At 58.0% G+C, this 18762-nt stretch overlaps 1 protein-coding gene across 3 annotated transcripts in view; it reads left to right on the top strand.

The window, feature by feature from the left end:
- The window catches only part of ABCC2 (ATP binding cassette subfamily C member 2), a 54468-nt gene that overhangs the window by 17023 nt on the left and 18683 nt on the right, over window positions 1-18762 (top strand). For all 3 annotated transcript variants that reach the window (XR_004001405.1, XM_030571088.1, XM_030571087.1), the window contains exons 7-21: window positions 312-543; window positions 1215-1390; window positions 2662-2839; window positions 3302-3556; window positions 4035-4100; window positions 4499-4636; window positions 5250-5396; window positions 8860-8944; window positions 9394-9460; window positions 10259-10385; window positions 12998-13174; window positions 14324-14491; window positions 15741-15927; window positions 17382-17505; window positions 18291-18423. Coding sequence is in view for 2 of the 3 variants with exons in the window: in XM_030571088.1 (XP_030426948.1) it covers window positions 312-543; window positions 1215-1390; window positions 2662-2839; window positions 3302-3556; window positions 4035-4100; window positions 4499-4636; window positions 5250-5396; window positions 8860-8944; window positions 9394-9460; window positions 10259-10385; window positions 12998-13174; window positions 14324-14491; window positions 15741-15927; window positions 17382-17505; window positions 18291-18423 (2260 nt within the window). In the remaining variant the exon portion in view is untranslated. The remainder of the gene's footprint in view (window positions 1-311; window positions 544-1214; window positions 1391-2661; window positions 2840-3301; window positions 3557-4034; window positions 4101-4498; window positions 4637-5249; window positions 5397-8859; window positions 8945-9393; window positions 9461-10258; window positions 10386-12997; window positions 13175-14323; window positions 14492-15740; window positions 15928-17381; window positions 17506-18290; window positions 18424-18762) is intronic.

Raw genomic sequence — 18762 nt, 5'->3', positions numbered from 1 at the left:
GTGTGAGGCTAAGCTCTGCTCAGATCCTGTTCTCTTACTCTGCTGAGTATCACTGTCTGCCAGGTGCAGGAGGTGCAGGGTGGGAGGAATTGCGGGTGAAATGAGTCGCTCCTGGCTTGCACTGCAGTGAGATTCAGCACCCCAGAGGCAGCTCGGTTGCTTGGGACACTGTTATCTCAGCTTCCAGCGCCTGGTGACCCCGAGTGTTGGCGTTGTGCCTGTTCCAGGCTGGGTGTGAGGGACAGGAGAGGCCCATTTCCGTAGTGTGCAGGAGAAGGTGTTGCTGACCAGAGGCTCTCCCTGCCCCACAGGATGGTTCTGAAGGGCTATCGCAAACCCCTGGAGATGGAAGATCTCTGGGACTTGAAAGAAAATATGAGAACGCAGCAAATCTTAAGCAGGTTTGACAGGAACATGAGGGCCGAGGTGAGGAAGGCCCGTCGGGAGCTGGAGAGACGGCGCTGCAAGAGGAGCTTGTGTGAGGCAGCCCCAGACCACAGGAATGGACTCGGCAAGGCTCAGAGCCAAGATATCCTGGTGCTGGTAACTCCCTCGTTGCCCCCTGGGCTGGACTTGGGGCTCTGGTGCTGGGTCACTGTGTCCCTGGCACAGGCCATTGGTGCTTTGGCTCTGCAATGATGTGAGTGAGGAGGGTTGGAGGGAGCCTACAATAGATGGCCCCACATGTCTTACGGTTTGCTCTCCTCACCAGCTCCTCACAGGCCTGTCTCACAGCTCCCCTCTCCCTGGACCATCTGTGCTGCTCCATCATGAGCTGAGGGTCTAAGCACAGGGCTGTGAAGACCCTTCTCCCCTGGGGTTCTGTGCTGCCCACACCTCCCTCCCAGCCCTGGGAACCAGCCCCAAGTCTCTGGTGGGAGCATGTGAAGCACTGACCCCTGAAGCTCCCCCACCCCTTCCCGAGCACCCATTGCTTCCACTATCCCATGCTGCCTCCCTGCCATCCGGGACTGGGCCTTACACCTGTGCAGGGTACTTGTCCCAGGGAAGGGTCCCTGGGCGGGTGGGGGCACCTGACCTGGGGAAGGACCTCTGGGCTGGGAGGGGGTCCCTGTGTGGGGTGTCTGATCCAGGGGGCCCATGGAGTGTTGGCTATGGGGGAGGACCCTGTGGGGTGTCTGACCCAGGGTGGGGTGGCTGGCAGGATGCCTGTCTGATCCAGCTCTCTTTCTCACATGCTGGCTCCGGTCTAGGAGGAGAAGCGACCGAAGCGGAAGAAGAAGAAGGATGTGGGTGGCCCCAGCGGGGATTACCCCAAAGCCTGGCTGGCCAAGGCCCTGATCAGAACCTTTGTGGGGAACCTCCTGAAATCAGTGGCTTTCAAGGTGGTGCATGACCTTCTGGTGTTTGTCAGCCCCCAGCTGCTGAAGTGAGTCCCCATCTCTGGGCTGCCTCCACAGGGACCGCTTGCCTGCCTGGCACCCAGCCAGGAGCTAGGGCAGGGCCAGGGGTTTCTCTTGGATGGTGCAGGGACACAGCCAGACAAGGGGGGGCTGCTTCATGGTCCAGGGTTTAGCATCAGTGGCTGGTTGTTATAGATGGAATGCAGGTGAGGGAGCCCCAGGTGTGCTGGGGGTGGTGACGTCTCCAGGGTTAGTCTCGTTGAGGCAGGGGTGGCAATGCCCTTCTGGGTCTCTGTGGGGTGGAGGGGTGTTGGGGGGGGGCTGGTATCTGTGGGGCAGAGGTGTCCCTAGGGGTCTGGTCTCTGGGCAGGGTTGGAGCTGGATCTGTGGGGGCTGGTCTCTGAGGGGCAGGGGTGGCAAGATCTGTGGGGGGCTGGTCTCTGAAGGGCAGAGATGGCAGGATCTGTGGGGGCTGTTCTCTGTGGAACAAGGCTTGTGGCATCCTGGGGGTATCTCTGTAGGGAGGGGATGGCAGCATCATTAGGGAGGCTGATCTATGTGACTGGGGGTGTCCCTGGGGGGCTGGTTTCTGAGGAACAGGGGTTGTGGTATCCCTGGAGGGGGTGGTCTCTGCAGGGAGGACATGGTAGCATCCGGGGGGGAGCTGATCTATGTGGGACTGGTGGGGAGGGGCCCTGTGGGGCAGGGGTTGTGGTGTCCCGGGGGCTGTGGTCTCTGCAGGGAGGAGGTGGTAACATCCTTTGGGGGGTCTGGTCTCTGTGGGGCAAGAGTTGTGGTGTCCCTTGGTGAGGGTGGTCTCTGCAGGGAGGAGGTGGTAGCATCCGGGATGGGAGGGGCTGATCTATGTGGTGCTGGGGTGGGGGTGTCCCTGTGGGGCAGGGGTTGTGGTGTCCCTGGTGTGGGGGTGGTCTCTGCAGGGAGGAGGTGGTAGCATCCGGGGTGGGAGAGGCTGACCTATGGGGGGCTGGAGTGGGGGTGTCCCTGTGGGGCAGGGATTGTGGTGTCCCTGGTGTGGGGGTGGTCTCTGCAGGGAGGAGGTGGTAGCATCCAGGGTGGGAGGGGCTGATCTATGGGGGGCTGGGGTGGGGGTGTCCCTGTGGGGCAGGGGTTGTGGTGTCCCTGGTGTGGGGGTGGTCTCTGCAGGGAGGAGGTGGTAGCATCCGGGGGGCGGGGCTGGTCTATGTGGGCTGCGGTGGGGGTGTCCCTGGGGGATGGTCTCTGTGGGGCAGAGGTCTCCCCATGCCTGGCTGGTCTCACTGGCTGCTCTGACCATCAGACTGCTGATCTCCTTTGTTGCGGACCCCACGGCGTATGCCTGGCAGGGCTACCTCTACGCCTTGCTGCTGTTTGTAACCGCGCTGGTCCAGTCGCTCTGCCTGCAGCAGTACTTCCAGCTCTGCTTTGTGCTGGGTATGAGCCTGCGCACAGCACTCATGGCTGCTGTCTACAAGAAGGTCAGTGTGGGGACCCCCGTCAGCTCTGCCAGGACGGCGTGCGGGGCCTCCCTGTCCCACAGTACACTTCTCTCTTCCCATGTCTTTGCCTCTCCTCTAAGGGCATCTATGGGCTGGGCCTTTGTTCCCTGGTGTAGGAGCTGGGGGCTTTGGACATCCTGGGGGTTACCTGCTGGGAGCCATGCAGTAAGAGCAATGTGCACCAGGCTGGCTCCCTGCTGTGATCCCTGTGCACTGATGTGCTGGTGGGAGGCATTTACCCACAGCAGTGCAGCGGTCCCCAGAGCCGGGTTGGAGGCCCGGCGAGGAGGAGTGGCTCTGTGGCCAAGAGCCATCACTCAGGAGTCAGTGCAGAAAGGTTGGCAACCACCAGGAGCGACTCTGACGCTTTAGGCCTAGTCTTCGCACGCAGCAGGGGATGGGGACTGGCCTGGCCCCTGGTGACTGTGCTGTCCACCCTAGGCACTCACCGTCTCCAACGCCACACGCAAGGAGTACACCCAAGGTGAGACAGTGAACCTTATGTCCGCCGACACCCAGAGGTTCATGGACCTGGCCACCTTCATCCACCAGCTGTGGTCGGCGCCGCTACAGATTGCCCTGTCCATCATCTTCCTGTGGTGGGAGCTGGGCCCCTCTGTCCTGGCAGGGATCGGGGTCATGGTGCTGCTCATCCCCATCAACGCTGTCCTGGCCACCAAGGCCAGAAGAATTCAGGTCAGCGGTTGGGCAGGGTCCACTCCCTGGGCTGGCCTGGCAAAGGCTTCCTCCTTGACCCTCTCCACCTGAGCCTCCCCACTCACCAGCCACTCGGGTCTCTTCCCTCCAGTGCCCCACACGCTGCCAGTGGCTCTCTGGAGTGGGAATGTAGGTGGGGACTGAGAGAGGAAATACAGAGCCTGCTCGGGGCTTCCTCCTTACGCTGCTCTGTGGAGCACCAGACTCCAGCAGAGACCCCAGTCCAATGAGCTGACCCTCCTGGACCTGTACTGGTCCAGCCCCTGCCAATGGGAGAGGTGGCCTGCCGGGAATAGACGGGAGTCCAGGGGTGGGGCCTGCAGATGGGGAGCGCTGGCAAGGCAGATGAGAGATGAATGAGCCTGGGGATGAGATGGGGCATTTGTGGAGCTCCTGGGTTTTCGGAGCTGCTGTTTGCATTGGGCTGGGGGATCCAACTCGCCTTTCTCACTGGCAGATGAAGAACATGAAGAACAAGGATCAGCGCATGAAAATAATGAATGAAATCCTCAGTGGGATCAAGGTGAGCACCATGAGCCCCACCCCCCAGTGCCTGGCTGTCCCTCCCTCTCCAGGGCATTAGGGGCGTGCCTGGCTGCCCTCCTCCCACCAGGACACCTGGGGTTACTGCCTGGCCGTCCCTTCCCCATGGCACATGGGGGCCCATTCTTCTCTGCATGGCAGCAGAGCTGGCAGTGCCCCCCACTGCCCTGAATTGATGGCATATAATGGTAAAGGATTTGCTGCATGGGTCCAGGAAGGTGACCCCCATAATGCCCCTGGCTGGTTGTGCAGCTACCTATGGGTGGGGCTGTAGGCAGGAGAGCAGGACCCCGGGCCAGCGGACAGGGTGCTGCATGCAGGTGAGATGAGCCTTGGCCGCTGTGGGACCAGGATTCGCTTATTCTGGGTGTCGCTCAGATTCTGAAGCTGTTCGCCTGGGAGCCTTCGTTTGAGCGACAGGTTGGGGAGATCCGGGTGCGTGAGCTGAAGGGTTTGCTGCACTTTACCAACCTTCAGGCTTTTTCCATCTTCATCTTCTCCTGTGCCCCGTTCCTGGTGAGTGCCGAGGGCTGGAGGTGATAAGAGGCCCCTGGGGAGCTGGAGCTGGAGGTGCGGCTGCCTTCTGGGTGGCAGGAGGGATTGGGATGTGCCCAGGGTGATAAGGCTGTGGGCATGGATGCACAGGTGGTTTTTGGGGAGGGGAAGGGGGTCAGGCTTTGAGGTTAGGGGGTGGGATGTGCCCAGGGTCTGACAGGCTGTGGACAGGGAGTAATGTGCCTATTCCCCACACCATCCCATACTACTTCCCTGTGATCAGGGACTGGGACTTGCCCCTGGGCGGGACGCCTGTCCCAGGGAAGGCAGGCAAAGCACTAGCATGTTCATTGTCCACTGTCCTCTCTTCTGGGGAGTCCCCAACAAGAGCTCTGGGTGGGTCCCCCAGCTGGAGTGCTATGGAGGGGATACATTGGCTGGGGCCCCAGAAGGAGCACTGAGCACTGGGAGATGGGACCCCTGGCCTGAGCACGTGCCCCTGCATGCGGAGGATGGGATGCCGGGCAGGAGCACAAGGTGGGGTGTACATGGGGAGCACAGCGCAGTGGGGGGGGGGGTGAGGGCATGACTGCAGTGGCAGAGGGGCTGTGGCTTTAACACCCCCTGGCCCCAGGTCTCTGTGGCCAGCTTCGCCGTCTACGTCATGGTGGATGAGAAGAACGTCCTAGACGCACAGAAGGCATTTACCTCCATCTCCCTCTTCAACATTCTGCGCTTCCCCATGGCCACGCTGCCATTGGTCATCTCCTCCCTGGTGCAGGTGAGCTCCCGGGGCAGGGCGGAGAGAAGGAGGGTTGAGTCTTGGGCCCTTTTGTTAACCCCCAAATGCATCATATGGTTCAGGCTCAGTGTGTGGGGCTGAGGTATCAGGGCTCAGCGTGTGGGGCTCAGGGCAGGGAGCTCGAGTGGCCAGTCTTTGGGCGAAGGAATCAGCATGTGGGGCACAGGGCTCAGAGTGCTGGTTGCAGGACTCAGTGGGGAGCAGGAGGACTTGGGTTGCAGGGCTCCATACTCGCCCGTCATCAAATTTATTTCCTCTCTTGTTTGCGTGTGTTGCGGTGGCACCCAGAGGCCCTGCCAGGATTGGAGCTGCAATTCTTTGAGTAGTGTCCCGTTAGGCGTTCCAGTGTAGTTGCAGCAGCACTTCCTGCCCTGGGATTGGAGATCTTTGGTAGCAGTGCCCGTTAGGCCGTACATGCGTTCCTCCCCGTCTCGCCCCTTGAGCGGTGTCAATATAGCGCTGTGCAGTCCAACCACCCTCAGTTTCTTCTCAGCTGCCCTTGGTCTGGGATGGGATCCTGAGCCGAGCCCTTCAGACATCCCTAGCCTTTAGTAATAGCAGTAAAAGTCGGGTTTCTGTTCTTTTGTAGATACTCGCCATTTCCTTTCATTTTTCTTCCTCCTAAATGTAACCCTTCTGCCCCTCTAGTTGGCAGCAACAAGGGCCGGGTTCAGTATCCAGGGGTTCCGTTTCAGTAACACAATGCATAACCGGCTCGAGCCCCCACCCAGTGACCTGGGACACTCACATACCACACCCCCCTGGGCGCCTCTAGGAGGCAATACTTCCCCTCTCGCAAGCACGGAGTCTGAGTGTAGCAAAATCTTTTTTAATAAAGGAAGGAATCAATGTGGCGTCCCATTGGAGAAACACCACAAACAGGGTTATAACACAAACCATAAACAAAAACCCACCTCCAAGTACGTTTGCCACTGTCCTTTTTCCGCTTAGGGTTTTAAGTCCAATCACCCCAAAGTCCAACAACCCAAAAGTCTCTGGTCAATGCCACCCCAGAGTTCGAGAGTCTATCTGTAGAGGTCCCTCCCCCCCAGCCTGGGTAGAAAGGGGCACCTTACATGGTCCAGGGCCAACTGCCCTGCCTCTCCGTGGGTTCTGCTTCCGCCTTCTCCACGAACTGCTCCGCTTTACCAGCTGCTCCACTCTGCTCCTCCAGCCATCCTCAGGAACTGCTCCGCTCCACCAGCTGCTCTGCTCCATGAGCTGCTCTGCAAAACTGCTCGGCTCTGCTCACTCTGTGGGCCGCGCCACCCGTCCCACAGCTACTCCGCTCTGCTGCCACCAGCTGTCCCATGATCCGCTCCAGCCGTCCCCGCAACTGCTCCACTCCACCAGCTGCTCTGTCCACAGCATATCTTCAGGCTCCCCCACTAGTTAGCACAATGCTCAGTGCTCTCAGCTCAGTCATTTCAGCTTTTTTTGTGATTTCAACTCTTAGTGATCTCAGCTCTTAGTGGGGGAGCCCCAGTGCTAGTGCACCATTAGCCCAAAGGGCGTTCAGCTCAGTAACCTGTATTTAGATTCTTGAGAGAATAAAAAAACCAACTCTGACATTCCACAGTGGAGAGAGGAGAGGGTGCAACTGGTGCTTCTAGCTCCACAAGGAGACTGCACCACCAGGCACAGATACCTGTCCCCAGCCTCTCTCAATTCTCTGGGTTTTGGAACCCATGTCCCATGTCTAGCCAGTACTACTCAACTGAGGGTGAGCAATTTGTCACCAAGCAATCCCACAGCTTGGGAGTCTGGGATAGGGTGGGCGTACCTATGCAAATACACTCTCTGAACTTCTTTCCACCAGATGTCAGGGTAGAGCTTATCCTGACTCTGCTTACATCAAAAAAAAAATTCCATTGCTCTTTCCTCCCCATTATTCTTTATCTTAACATAGGTTTCCCTCTTTTAATATGCCTTACCCGATGGGGAGACTCTCTCTGCTCATTTATGCCCAGATCTCCCAGGTTTAGAAGTGCCTCTCTTGTTGTGAAGCCATCCCCGTGAGCGACGGTCACTCCTGGTGCATATGCTGCCTTGGTGAGAGACATGTCTCTCAGAAGTGTACCTGCTGCCTCAACTTGAAGGCCTGTGAACTGAGGCTAAAACTTTTACTCATGGAGGGTTTTCTGCCACCAGCCCCAGACCCTGGCCCTGATACCTCTCCTGTGCGGTGTTCACCATCCATACAGTCATCAGCCAACCCTCACTCGCTGATGACCATATGGAAACCCACCCTCTCCCACCCAGGTGAAAAAAAAGGGCCACTAGCTCCCCCTCTAAGGAACTGCCTCAGAAAAAGGCATCCCTGGCGAGTTCTGAGGATGTTGCGGCTACAGACGTGAGACAGCTCCCGTGACTGTCTGGGCACCTCCAGTACTGGTGCGAAGGACAGGTCTAAGGACCCTAAACAGGCAGGATCACAGGTGGAAACATTGTCTCTTGGCACTGAGAAAGACAGTGTAAGACTTTCAAAAGCGGTGCCTACTGCTTCAACGAAAATAATCCTCAGTGGCACCAACTAAACCGCCAGCACCAAGCAAGCCCTTGGCATCTATACTAGCAGTTCTCAATCTGGGGTCTGCAGTCCCCTGGGAGTCCACGAGCCTTTCAGGGGGGTCATGGGGCCCTGCAGCTGAAACCCAGTGTGCTGAGCCCTGGCATCCCCCTGTGGGGCTGAAGCCGGGAGCATGCCTGAACAACATGCCAATTACTGACACTTGCCAACTGATGCTGACAACTGACAACTGAAACTGACCCCTTTAGCCAGCGCTATGCAATTACCCATGATGTGGCATCAGATGCCCGACTAGGACACGGTGTCCTATTAGCCTTAGTAGACATCACTCTGAGGTCACTTTCATCTAGGGGCACTGCTCTGCAGTCACCTACAGTGGAGCATCCATAGCGACGTCACTTGAAGGAGAAGGAAAGGTTACTCCTCCTATGCAGTAGCGGAGGTTCTGAGAGATGTGTCCCTCTACGGGTGCTCCACTACCTACCCTCCTTCCTCTCTGCTTCGGAGTTCAAACATAGACTCTGCAGCAGAGCAGGAACTGAGGGTGGTTGGACCGCAGAGCGCTATATAGATGGTACAAGACGAGGAAGAGCACGTGCAGCCCAGTGGGCGCTGCTATCGAAGATCTCCGATCCCAGGCACAAGAGGTGCTGCTGCACCTACAGGGGAGGGTCCATAGGGACACACATCTCGAAGACCCCCAGTTACTGCACAGGGGGAGTAACCTTCTCTTCTGGGTGCTGCACACACAGACATATGCTCCCTGCCTTATTGTTCAATCTCTTGGGACATACAGAACTGGGGAGCTGCCCCCAGGGTGTGAGGGTTGGGCAGGAAGATTCTGAAGCTTTCTACCCCACTCGGATGGATCTTGTGTCTCACCTGTGTGACGTCCCCTTTTGCGTCCTACAGACCGCCGTGTCCACCGAGCGGCTGGAGCGGTACCTGGGGAGTGGCAACCTGGACCCCTCAGCCATAAAATGTGACCCCAGTGTTGGTAAATAAACTGCCAGGACTCACAGCGGGGCCCTGGTGTGAATGTGGGGGGCCTGCTGCCACATCATGGGTGTGCAGGGCCCTCAAATACAACTCCCCATCAGCGCCACTGCATGTGGGGGGCACTTGGGCAGAACCCCACCCCGTGTGTGGGGCCCCCAAGCACAATCCCTCCTCCATTCCTACCCCATGTGTGGGGCCCTTAGATACACCGCGTGCGGGGGGCACCTGGTTTGCAGGGTCCTGTGGTACAACAACCCTCCCCTCGTGTGCAGGGCCCTTTGGGGAGGATTTCCCTCATCGGCCCAAATCCAGGATCCACCAGGCATGAGGGGGAGCCCCTGAGTGGACTGGTGGCTCCTGGGAGCTGGACACACTGACTTTGGGGTTGGGCTGGGGAGGGAGCTGTCCCCCACCCAATCTCTGAGGCACTGCCCATTCTCTTGGCAGACTGCGCGATGCAGTTCTTCGAAGCCTCCTTTGCCTGGGAGCAGGATGCCGAGCCTGTGATCAGAGAGTGAGTGTGCTGCTTCCGGGGCCTGGTGCTGTGCTGGGGGGCTCCCTTCTCTTCTATTGACCTGCCAGGCAATTGCCTTGTGCTGTCATGGGTGGAACACAGCCCCCGGTGGGGCCTGGGACTGCAGGGCACACATCCCCCAAAGCAGAGACATGGGCAACTGGAAACACCTGCTTCGCTGGCTTGTTCTCGCTGACCACATGGTCTGGGCCCTTTCATGACATTTCCAAACACGTGCAAGGCCCGGGTGGCAAGTCCAGGAGACGCAGGAGTCCATGAAGGAGCCTACATTTAGCCTGGATAATGTAGCTGTTAGGGACGTAAAAGTTTAACTGGTTAACCAATAAGCTTGAGGCTTATAAGTTTCTGTTAACAATTAAGCTCCGCCCAAGGTTCCGGCTGCTGCCGCGCACGCCTGGGATCCTGGTTGCTGGCCCCGTGCCCAGGGGTCTGCTGCCACCCGTGCCCAGCATCCTGGCTGCCACTGTGGCGCAGACCCCCAGGGGTGGGACAGCAGCCGGGACCCTGGGCATGAGCTGGCAACCAGGATGCTGGGTGCGCTGGGATGCTGGGCGCAGGGGCAGCAGCAGGGATCCCTGGGCACGGGGCAGCAGCGGGAACCTGCCTAAAACATGGGGATGCTGCAGCAGCCCCTGCACCCCTAATTCCTTCGTTAAACGTTTACCCATGTAACCAACAGAATTTCAGTTGGTTACATGGTTATTGTTTTTACACGTTATTTACATCCCTGGTAGCTGCTCAGCGCTGCTCTGAGTCCCAGCTCTCTCGTCCTTCCAGGGTCACTTTGGATATCAAGCCTGGGCACCTGGTGGCCGTGGTCGGGGCTGTGGGCTCAGGGAAATCCTCACTGGTGTCAGCCGTGCTAGGAGAGATGGAAAACCTCAAGGGGCACATTAACATCCAGGTGAGAGGAGCTGCCCTGGGTGGAGGAGGCCCCGTGAGCTGCCGTCGGATCCTGGGGGGCACTTATGAGTGCCCACCCCAGGCAGAGATGTTAACAGCAATGCCAAGCCCCACCCCACCCCACCCAGCCAGGATCCAGGCCAGATCGCCTCGGTCATGACTTGCAGATTTCCCTGGTATACCAGCTCTGGGACACCCTCTAGCTCTGCTGGTGCCCCTCAGCCCTGCCCCACAGCCCTGCTGCTCTTCCAGCCCTGGGCTCCCCACATGCATGTCTTTCCGATGCCCTCAATCCTGATCTGCAGCCCCCAACTGCTCAAATCGTCCCTACCCGACTGCCAACACTCTTCAGTCCTCCCTCACACGTTTCATGCTATTGCTGGCATGGAAGCTCCAGACATCCACTGTCATGACCGATCACATGGCAGCTTGATGCCATGGACAGATATCCACCCAGCTCATGGACGTAAGAGCAAACCCTTGGTCTGTAGGGTGGAAAGGCTGGTTAGGGTCCTAGCCTCCAGCACCCTCTTCCCCCTAAGTCCTGGGGAGATGCAGTGAACAACATTTACCCTGCAGGACGTTGAATGTCACAGGCATTATCCGCTCTGCCAAGCTGTATGTTAGAAACCAGAGCACAAACCCCATACTGGTTGTGAGTTCTGTACTTACATTTCAGGAAAGATGTGAACAAATTGGAGAAATCCCAGAGAAGAGCAACAAAAATGATGAAAGGTCTAGAAAACATGAGCTGTGAGAAAAGATTGAAAAAAATGGGTTGGTTTAATCTGGAGAGGAGAAGCGAAGACTGAGAGGGGACATAACAGTTTTCAAGTACATAAAAGGTTGTTACATGAAGGAGGGAGAAAAATTGTTCTTGTTAACCTCTGAGGATAGGACAAGAAGCAATGGGCTTAAATTGCAGCAAGAGAAGTTTAGGTTGGACGTAAGGGAAAACATCCTGTCAGGATGCTTAAGCCCTGGAATAAATTACATAGGGAGGTTGTGGAATCTCTGTCATTGAAGACTTTTAAGGGCTGGTTGGACACACACCTGTCAGGGATGGTCTAGATAATACCTAGTCCGGCCGTGAGTGCAGGGGACTGGACTAGACAAGGTCCCTTCCAGTTCTATGATTCCATCAGCCAAGTACCAAGTGTAAACTCCTCAGGCACTATAACAGCCTAACCAGGGAGTCTCAGACAGTCAGTCCCCTTGGGTACTCTGATCTGTCTTGTCACCCAGGTAAACTTGCCTTTGTGATAGATGGTCCCTTACACCAAAAATCACAACAACATTCAGGTTACCCTCAGCCCCAAGGGACCAGTCACTTACCTCAGGTCAATTGCACCTTAGAGCTAACATCAAAGACAACAATAATAGGAGATATACCAATATCCTAGAACTGGAAGGGACCTTGAGTTCAGCCCCCTGCCTTCACTAGCAGGACCAAGTACTGATTTTGCCCCAGAACCCTAAATGGTCCCATCAAGGACTGAGCTCACAACCCTGGGTTTAGCAGGTTAATGCTCAAACCACTGAGCTATCCCTCCCCCACTTGTAGCCAATTCTGTAATAAATTAACTAAAGATTATTAACTAAGAAAAAGAAATGAGTGTTATTTACAGAGCTAAAGCAAATAAACAAACATTCAAATGGGTTCCAGTCTAAAGTTTCAAAAAGTAATAGAAGCTTCTATAATAAGCAAGCTCAGTGTGTCCTTCAGGGCTCACCCATGCAAAACACCAGGGATCTTTGTTTATGCCCAGTAATCCTTGCCCTCAAAGTCCAAGTAATATAAAGGATCCAGCTGCTTCTTTGGCAGGAATTTTTCTCATCTTCCCCCAGAGCTCAAGCTGATGGAATGAGCCCCCTTCCTGGGAGTTGGGGGAGCGATTAACCAAGCTTTGTCCTCTGATGTTCCACGATGGCTCCTTTGTTTCAATGGGCTTTCTTGGGGGGCAGGGCCTAACCACTTTAGTAGGAAGCCAGCATCTCACATTCGTTAATGCTTCGTTCCTGGTTCGCAAGGTAGACAGTTACAGAGGATTACAAAGTAAATGCTCAATATAACCTCATAATGTGAGTACACAGATATTGTAAGTGAGATTACTACATGCAGTTCCTACCAGCATTTCATAATGTCTGACCACATGCTCATACGCTTAATCTTTATTTGAACAATGCCGACACAGAGCTGAGCCAGGCTGCTTTCCAGCGATGTATTGGTCAGTGTTCAGTTGAGGCCTAGAGGCCTTGGCATGAGCTGGCACCTGGTCTGCCAGTGTCCCAGTCTCATCCTGGCTCTGTGTAGTTCCCTGCACAGAGGCTCATGGGGGAGGGATAGCTCAGTGGTTTGCATGTTAGCCCCCCTAAACCCAGGGTTGTGAGCTCAATCCTTGAGGGGGGGCCACTTAAGGTTCTGGGGCAAAAATCAGTCCTTGGTCCTGCTAGTGAAGGCAGGGGGCTGGACTTGATGACCTTTCGAGGTCCCTTCCAGTTCTAAGAGATTAATGTGACTGCTCCCACCCTGGGCCCATCTCCAGCCCCCAGTCCAGGGCTCAAGTCCTTGCTGACTGGATGAGGCAGCTGTGATCGGGCTCTTCCCTCCAGGGCTCTGTGGCCTACGTTCCCCAGCAGGCTTGGATACAGAACGCCACGCTGAAGGACAACATTCTCTTTGGGTCGGACCTGGATGAGGCTAGGTACCAGCAGGTTGTGGAGGCCTGTGCTCTCCTTCCAGACCTGAAGCTGCTCCCTGGAGGTGACCTCACGGAGATTGGAGAGAAGGTGATGGCGGCACTGGGCATGTTGGGGAAGGAAGTGTGATGGGAGGGGAAGGCTGGGAGTAGGTGGGGGATAGGAGAGGGGGAGGTGTCTGGGGGTGGCTCAGAGAGGGTGGAGGGTGTTGTGAATGTATGAAGCTCAAGGGTCGTGTGGTGGCAGGAATGGGAGGCTCGTGGGTGTATGAGGAAGGTAGAAGAGGAGGATGTATGTGGAGTTGGAGAGGTGCATGGGCATCTGAGGCAGAGGAGGAATGTTTGGTGGTAGAAGCAGCAGCCCCTGGGTGTGTATTTGGGAGGCAATGATAGCAGACACTTGGGGAGTGTCTGGAGCTCCTAGGGGTGGGAAGGGGTGGCAGAGAATGTGTGGCGCTCAGGGTGGGGCTGTCTGGAGCTCGTGGGGATGGGGGGATTCAGAGAGCATATGGGTACAGGAAGGCTGTCTGGAGCACGAGGGTGGGATAGGTGCAGAGAGAATACAGTGCTCAGGCTTTGTCTAGAGCATGGGGGGGTAAGTGGGGGGTGGCAGAGAGCGTGAGATGCTTTGGGGGGGCTGTCTGGAGCCTGTAGGGGTGCAGAGGACGTCGGAGCGTGTGGTGCTCAGGGTCTGTCTGGAGCCTGTTGGGGTAGGGTAGGGGTGCAGAGAGCGTGTGATGCTGGGGGTGCTGTCTGGAGAACATGGGGGTAGGGTGGGGGGTGCAGAGAGCGTGTGAGGCTGAGGAGCGCTGTCTGGAGAACATGGGGGTAGGGTGGGGGTGCAGAAGGCATCAGAGCGTGTGGTGCTCAAGGTCTGTCTGGAGCCTGTGGGGGTAGGTTGGGGTGCAGAGGGCATGTGATGCTGGGGGTGCTGTCTGGAGAACATGGGGGTAGGGTGGGGGGTGCAGAGAGCGTGTGAGGCTGGGGGGCTGTCTGGAGAACATATGGGTAGGGTGGGGGTGCAGAGGGCATCAGAGCGTGTGGTGCTCAGGGTCTGTCTGGAGCCTGTTGGGGTAGGGTAGGGGTGCAGAGAGCGTGTGATGCTGGAGAGCACTGTCTGGAGAACATGGGGGTAGGGTGGGGGTGAGTGAGCACCGGTGAAAGACTTTGCTCCCCTCGGTCAGCACACTGGGGTGCAGGGAAAGCACCAGGACTTACAGTCGGATGCTTTCCCCACCAGGGCATTAACCTGAGTGGGGGCCAGAAGCAGCGGGTCAGCCTGGCTAGGGCTGTGTACAGCGATGCAGATATCTACCTGCTGGACGACCCCCTGTCAGCCGTGGACGCTCACGTGGGAAAGCACCTCTTTGACCAGGTGCTGGGGCCGGATGGGCTGCTGCAGGGCAAGGTGAGAACAGCCCAGAGCTGATCGGGACAGGGAGCAGTCCCCCACCAGGAAATGCCCCCCATCAACCCTCGTCTGGGGCACTTCTCGTCTGGCCCCCTCCGTGGCCAGGGAAGCCTCTTAGTGGCTTAATGGAGGGCTTGAATGAGGGGCTGGCTAGGTGGGCAGTTGTGTGCCGTTGGTGACAGGAACACCTCCAGGCTTTCCACTGGGGGTGCGAGTGGAGGAGGGGGGCCCTGTGCATCCCCAGTCAGGGGTGAGGGTAGATGACAGAGTGCCCCGCAGGTCCCCAGCCAGGGGTGGGGGAGGGCAAGGGGGATTCTGTGCATCCCCAGGTGGGGCTGAAGGGGCATGATGGGGAGCCCGGTGGGTCCCCCCAGCTGGGGGCAGGAGTGGGTGAGGGGGAGCCCGGGAGGTTCCCAGCCAGGGGTGGGAGTAAACAAGGGGGAGCCCAGTGGGGCCCCAGCTGGGAGCGGGAGTGGGCGAGGGGGAGCCCTGTGGGTCTCCAGCCGGGGGTGGGACTGGGCGAGGGGGAGACCTGCGGGTCCCCGGCCAGGGCGGAGGTGAGCGAGGGGGAGCCCTGTGGGTCCCCGGCCGGGGGCAGGAGTGGGCAAGGGGGAGCCCTGTGGGTTCCCGGCCCGGAGTAGGAGTGGGTGGCTAGAGGCGGGAGTGGTCAAGGGGGAGCCCTTCAGGTCCCTGGCCAGGGACGGAGGTGGGCGAGGAGGAGCCCTGTGGGTCCCCAGCCGGAGGTGGGAGTGGGCGAGGGGAGACCCTGCAGGTCCCCGGCCGGGGGCAGGAGTGGGCGAGGGGGAGCCCTGCGGGTCCCCGGCCAGGGGCGGGGGTGGGCGAGGGGGAGCCCTGCGGGTTCCTGGCCCGGAGTAGGAGTGGGTGGCCAGGGGCAGGAGTGGGTGAGGGGGAGCCCGGGAGGTTCCCAGCCAGGGGTGGGAGTAGATGAGGGGGAGCCCAGTGGGGCCCCAGCTGGGAGCGGGAGTGGGCGAGGGGGAGCCCTGTGGGTCTCCAGCTGGGGGTGGGACTGGGCAAGGGGGAGACCTGCGGGTCCCCGGCCAGGGGCGGAGGTGGGCGAGGGGATACCCTGCAAGACCCCTGCCAGGGGCGGGAGTGCACAAGGGGGAGCTCTGTGGGTCCCCAGCTGGAGGTGGGGGTGGCATGTGTTTCAAGCCAGGGGCATCGGGTAGGGGGGGAGTCCTGTACCTGCTGTGCCCTGTAACCTCTGAGCCATTCTTCGTTGCAGACTCGGATCCTGGTGACGCACAGTGTCAGTTTCCTGCCAAGAACGGATGAGATTGTGGTGCTGGTGGCCGGTGCCGTGTCTGAGCAGGGCTCCTACAGCACCTTGCTGGCTAACGGGGGGGCCTTTGCTCAGCTCCTGAGCACGTATGGAAGCCAGGAGGGCAGCACCCCCGAGGGGGAGGCCACAGGTATGTGGGCAGGTGCTGAGCCCAGGGTCAGCTTTGTACAGGTGCCTTTCATAGAGTGCCCATGGAGTCCTGTTTTGTGCTACGTATGCCCAGAGCGCCCCAGTGTTGGGGGGAGGGAAGGAGACAGCCCTAACTCACCCACCTGGGGTTCGCCTCTGTTAATGAGGGTAACACTAATACAAAGAGAGTCTCGGCCTACGCTGTCTCCGGAGCTTGGGTCTGTCTCTGCAGGGCCCTTCTGTTTCTGCCCCTTCCCCTCTGCCTTGGGGGGCCACTCCAACCCTACCTCCTCCTGAACTGGAGACGTGTGACTCGGCTAGTCTTGCCTCAGTATGAGTCAGCAGAAAGAGCGATGTGGCTGTGCAGGAACCGAGCCTGAACCCCTTCTGGGAACCTTCCCACCCACCATGGTTCCCAGAGCATGGTCTCTTCTCCTTCCCTGCTGAGCTTGGCTGGAGCTCGATCTCCAGAGTCCAGCGCTGCAGCTGGGAGACGCACTCAGCTTGCTACTTGGGCGTTCCCCTTTCTGTGGCTGGGAGCGAACCCAGTGACCACCTTAGCACACTATGCAGTCCTGCAAAGCCAGAAAACGCCTGTGGTCTCCCCAAGACAGGCCTTGGCAAGGACTGGGACAATTCCACCTAGAGAACGCTGCACCCTTACTCCTAGGGACACAGGAGTTCCCACTCCAGCTCAGAGCAGGGGTCTGTGCATCCAGTACCCCATCTCCAGCAGGGGCCACCAGCACCAGCTGCTTCAGAGAGAGCTAGGAACCTGTCAGAGGACAGCGAGAGTGATCAGCAGACAGTGGTCCCTCCTCAGGGCTGGGGTTTGCATCACTGGAGGTGGGGATTCCCCATGCCCTGTATATTCCACTCTACACTTTTTGGTCTGAGTCTGTTCTAGTCCGACACATTGTTTGATATAGTCCTTTGGGCCCCCAGGACTTACATCTCCCCACTCCAGAGGTTACATACATCCAGCCCACAATAACACACAAACCATTTACTACAATGGACCCCAAGGATACGTGAGCATAATTTAATAAGGGCTCCTGAAGATATTGCAGGAAATTGCCATCTCGGTCACAGCAGCTGCAGCTCTTGGCTGCTGTGCAGAAGGACGCAGCACAGGTGTGGCTCTACGGCAGGGGTTCTCAAACTGGGGGTTGTGACCCCTCAGGGGGTCACATGGTTATTACATGGGGTTCGCGAGCTGTCAGCCTCCATCACCAAACCCCGCTTTGCCTCAAGCATTTCAAATAGTGTTAAATATATTAAAAAGTGGTTTTAATTTGTAAGGGGGGTCACATTCAGAGGCTTGCTGTGTGAACGGGGTCACCAGTGCAGAAGTTTGAGAACCACTGCTCTACCGAGCCATGTGCTGCTCTCTGTTCAGTGCCTAACACCACGTCCAGTCCGGGTGCCTCCTAACTCCTGTGTCTGCTGCTTCAGTTGGAGCTGCAGAGGAGCAAGACGATGGGGTCCCTGAGACTAGCACGGAGGACATGCCAGCTGACATAGTGACCATGACCCTGAAAAGAGAAGCCAGCATCCAGCAGAGAGTATTCAGCCGCAGGTAGGAACCTGTCCCCAGTCATCAGATCTCATCCCGAACCTCTCCATTTCCTTCCCTCTCCCTGCTTCCTATATAGGCATCTCCCCATACCCTGGGCCTCTGCTTTGCTTCCTGGGATGGAGGGGCCCTGTGTGACACTTCACTTCTTGGGGAACCTGTGGGAAAGCGTCTGAGAGCCCCGGACTCTAGAGTCTCCCTGGCCTGCATGGCATGTGGGGCCCTCTGCTTTGCTCAGCTGCTGATCCGGAGAGGGCCTGTCATGGTTCTGCTCTGCAGCCCAGGCTGGGCGAGTTCCTGTCTGCAGGGTTTCTCCAGCTGTCTTCCCCCAGACTCCCCTGTTGAAGCTGCTTTCCAACCCCACCTCTCCCTGTTCCACTACAATGCACTGGGCAGGATCGCACAGTTGAGTAGCTTTCCCTCTAGTATGAGTGGTGACTCGTACTTACCCAGCGGTTTCTGCATGTCACACATCCAGCCCTCGGGCTTCTCTCGATGGCTGTCAGCACCTGTCTGGGGCTCGCTGGCTGGGTGAAGGTATGTCCGGAGCAGGAGGCTGGGCTTGTTTAGCTGGAGAAGGTGGGAACAACACTGGACTTGGAGGAATTTCCAAAGGGTCCAGTTGAAATGTTTCTCTCGCCAAAGTCACTGAGTCCCATGGCTGGTCCCTGGCAGATCCCGGTGCAGCCAGCATGCTGGAGCGGGAGGTTCAGTGCAGGGCGAGGTGGATGGGGTGCCAGGGTGGCTCCAAGCCCCATTGCTAACTATGAGCAATCGCCCTATTGCAGCCTTAGCACCAGCAGCACCAAGTCCCTGCGAAAAGCCCTGCAAGCGGGTGAGGTGGGGCCCAAGGACAAGCAGCCTGCCAAGGAGGTGACAGGACAGAGGCTGATTGAGAAGGAGGCCATGGAAACAGGAAAGGTGAGAGAAGGGATCCCATGGCTTGGGGTGAGGGCACCGTGAAATCCCACCCCACAGCTCACTGCTTTACAACCACAATAGTTGCTTGAGAAAACTGACCCTCAGCTTTGCTGACCCCCATTGCTCCGCTCCCAGCCTATGCGTGAAGAGGGATGTGTGGAGGGGTGCTGCCGGGATGTGTTTGGAGGGTAGGCTGCCGGCTATAGGAAGGCAGGGTGGGCGGGCAGTGCTGGGGAGGGCACGGTTGGGGTGATGTTGTGTGGGGAGGGCATGGGGGGTGTATGGTGCTGTTTGGGAAGGGCATGGGGGACTGGGCAGTGCTGTGGTGGGGCTGGGCAG

Source organism: Gopherus evgoodei, chromosome 7 (assembly GCF_007399415.2).
Source record: "Gopherus evgoodei ecotype Sinaloan lineage chromosome 7, rGopEvg1_v1.p, whole genome shotgun sequence".
Taxonomy (NCBI): Eukaryota; Metazoa; Chordata; order Testudines; family Testudinidae; genus Gopherus; species Gopherus evgoodei.
The sequence above is the reverse complement of the archived record's forward strand: the minus strand, read 5'-3'. Positions and strand labels throughout refer to the sequence as shown.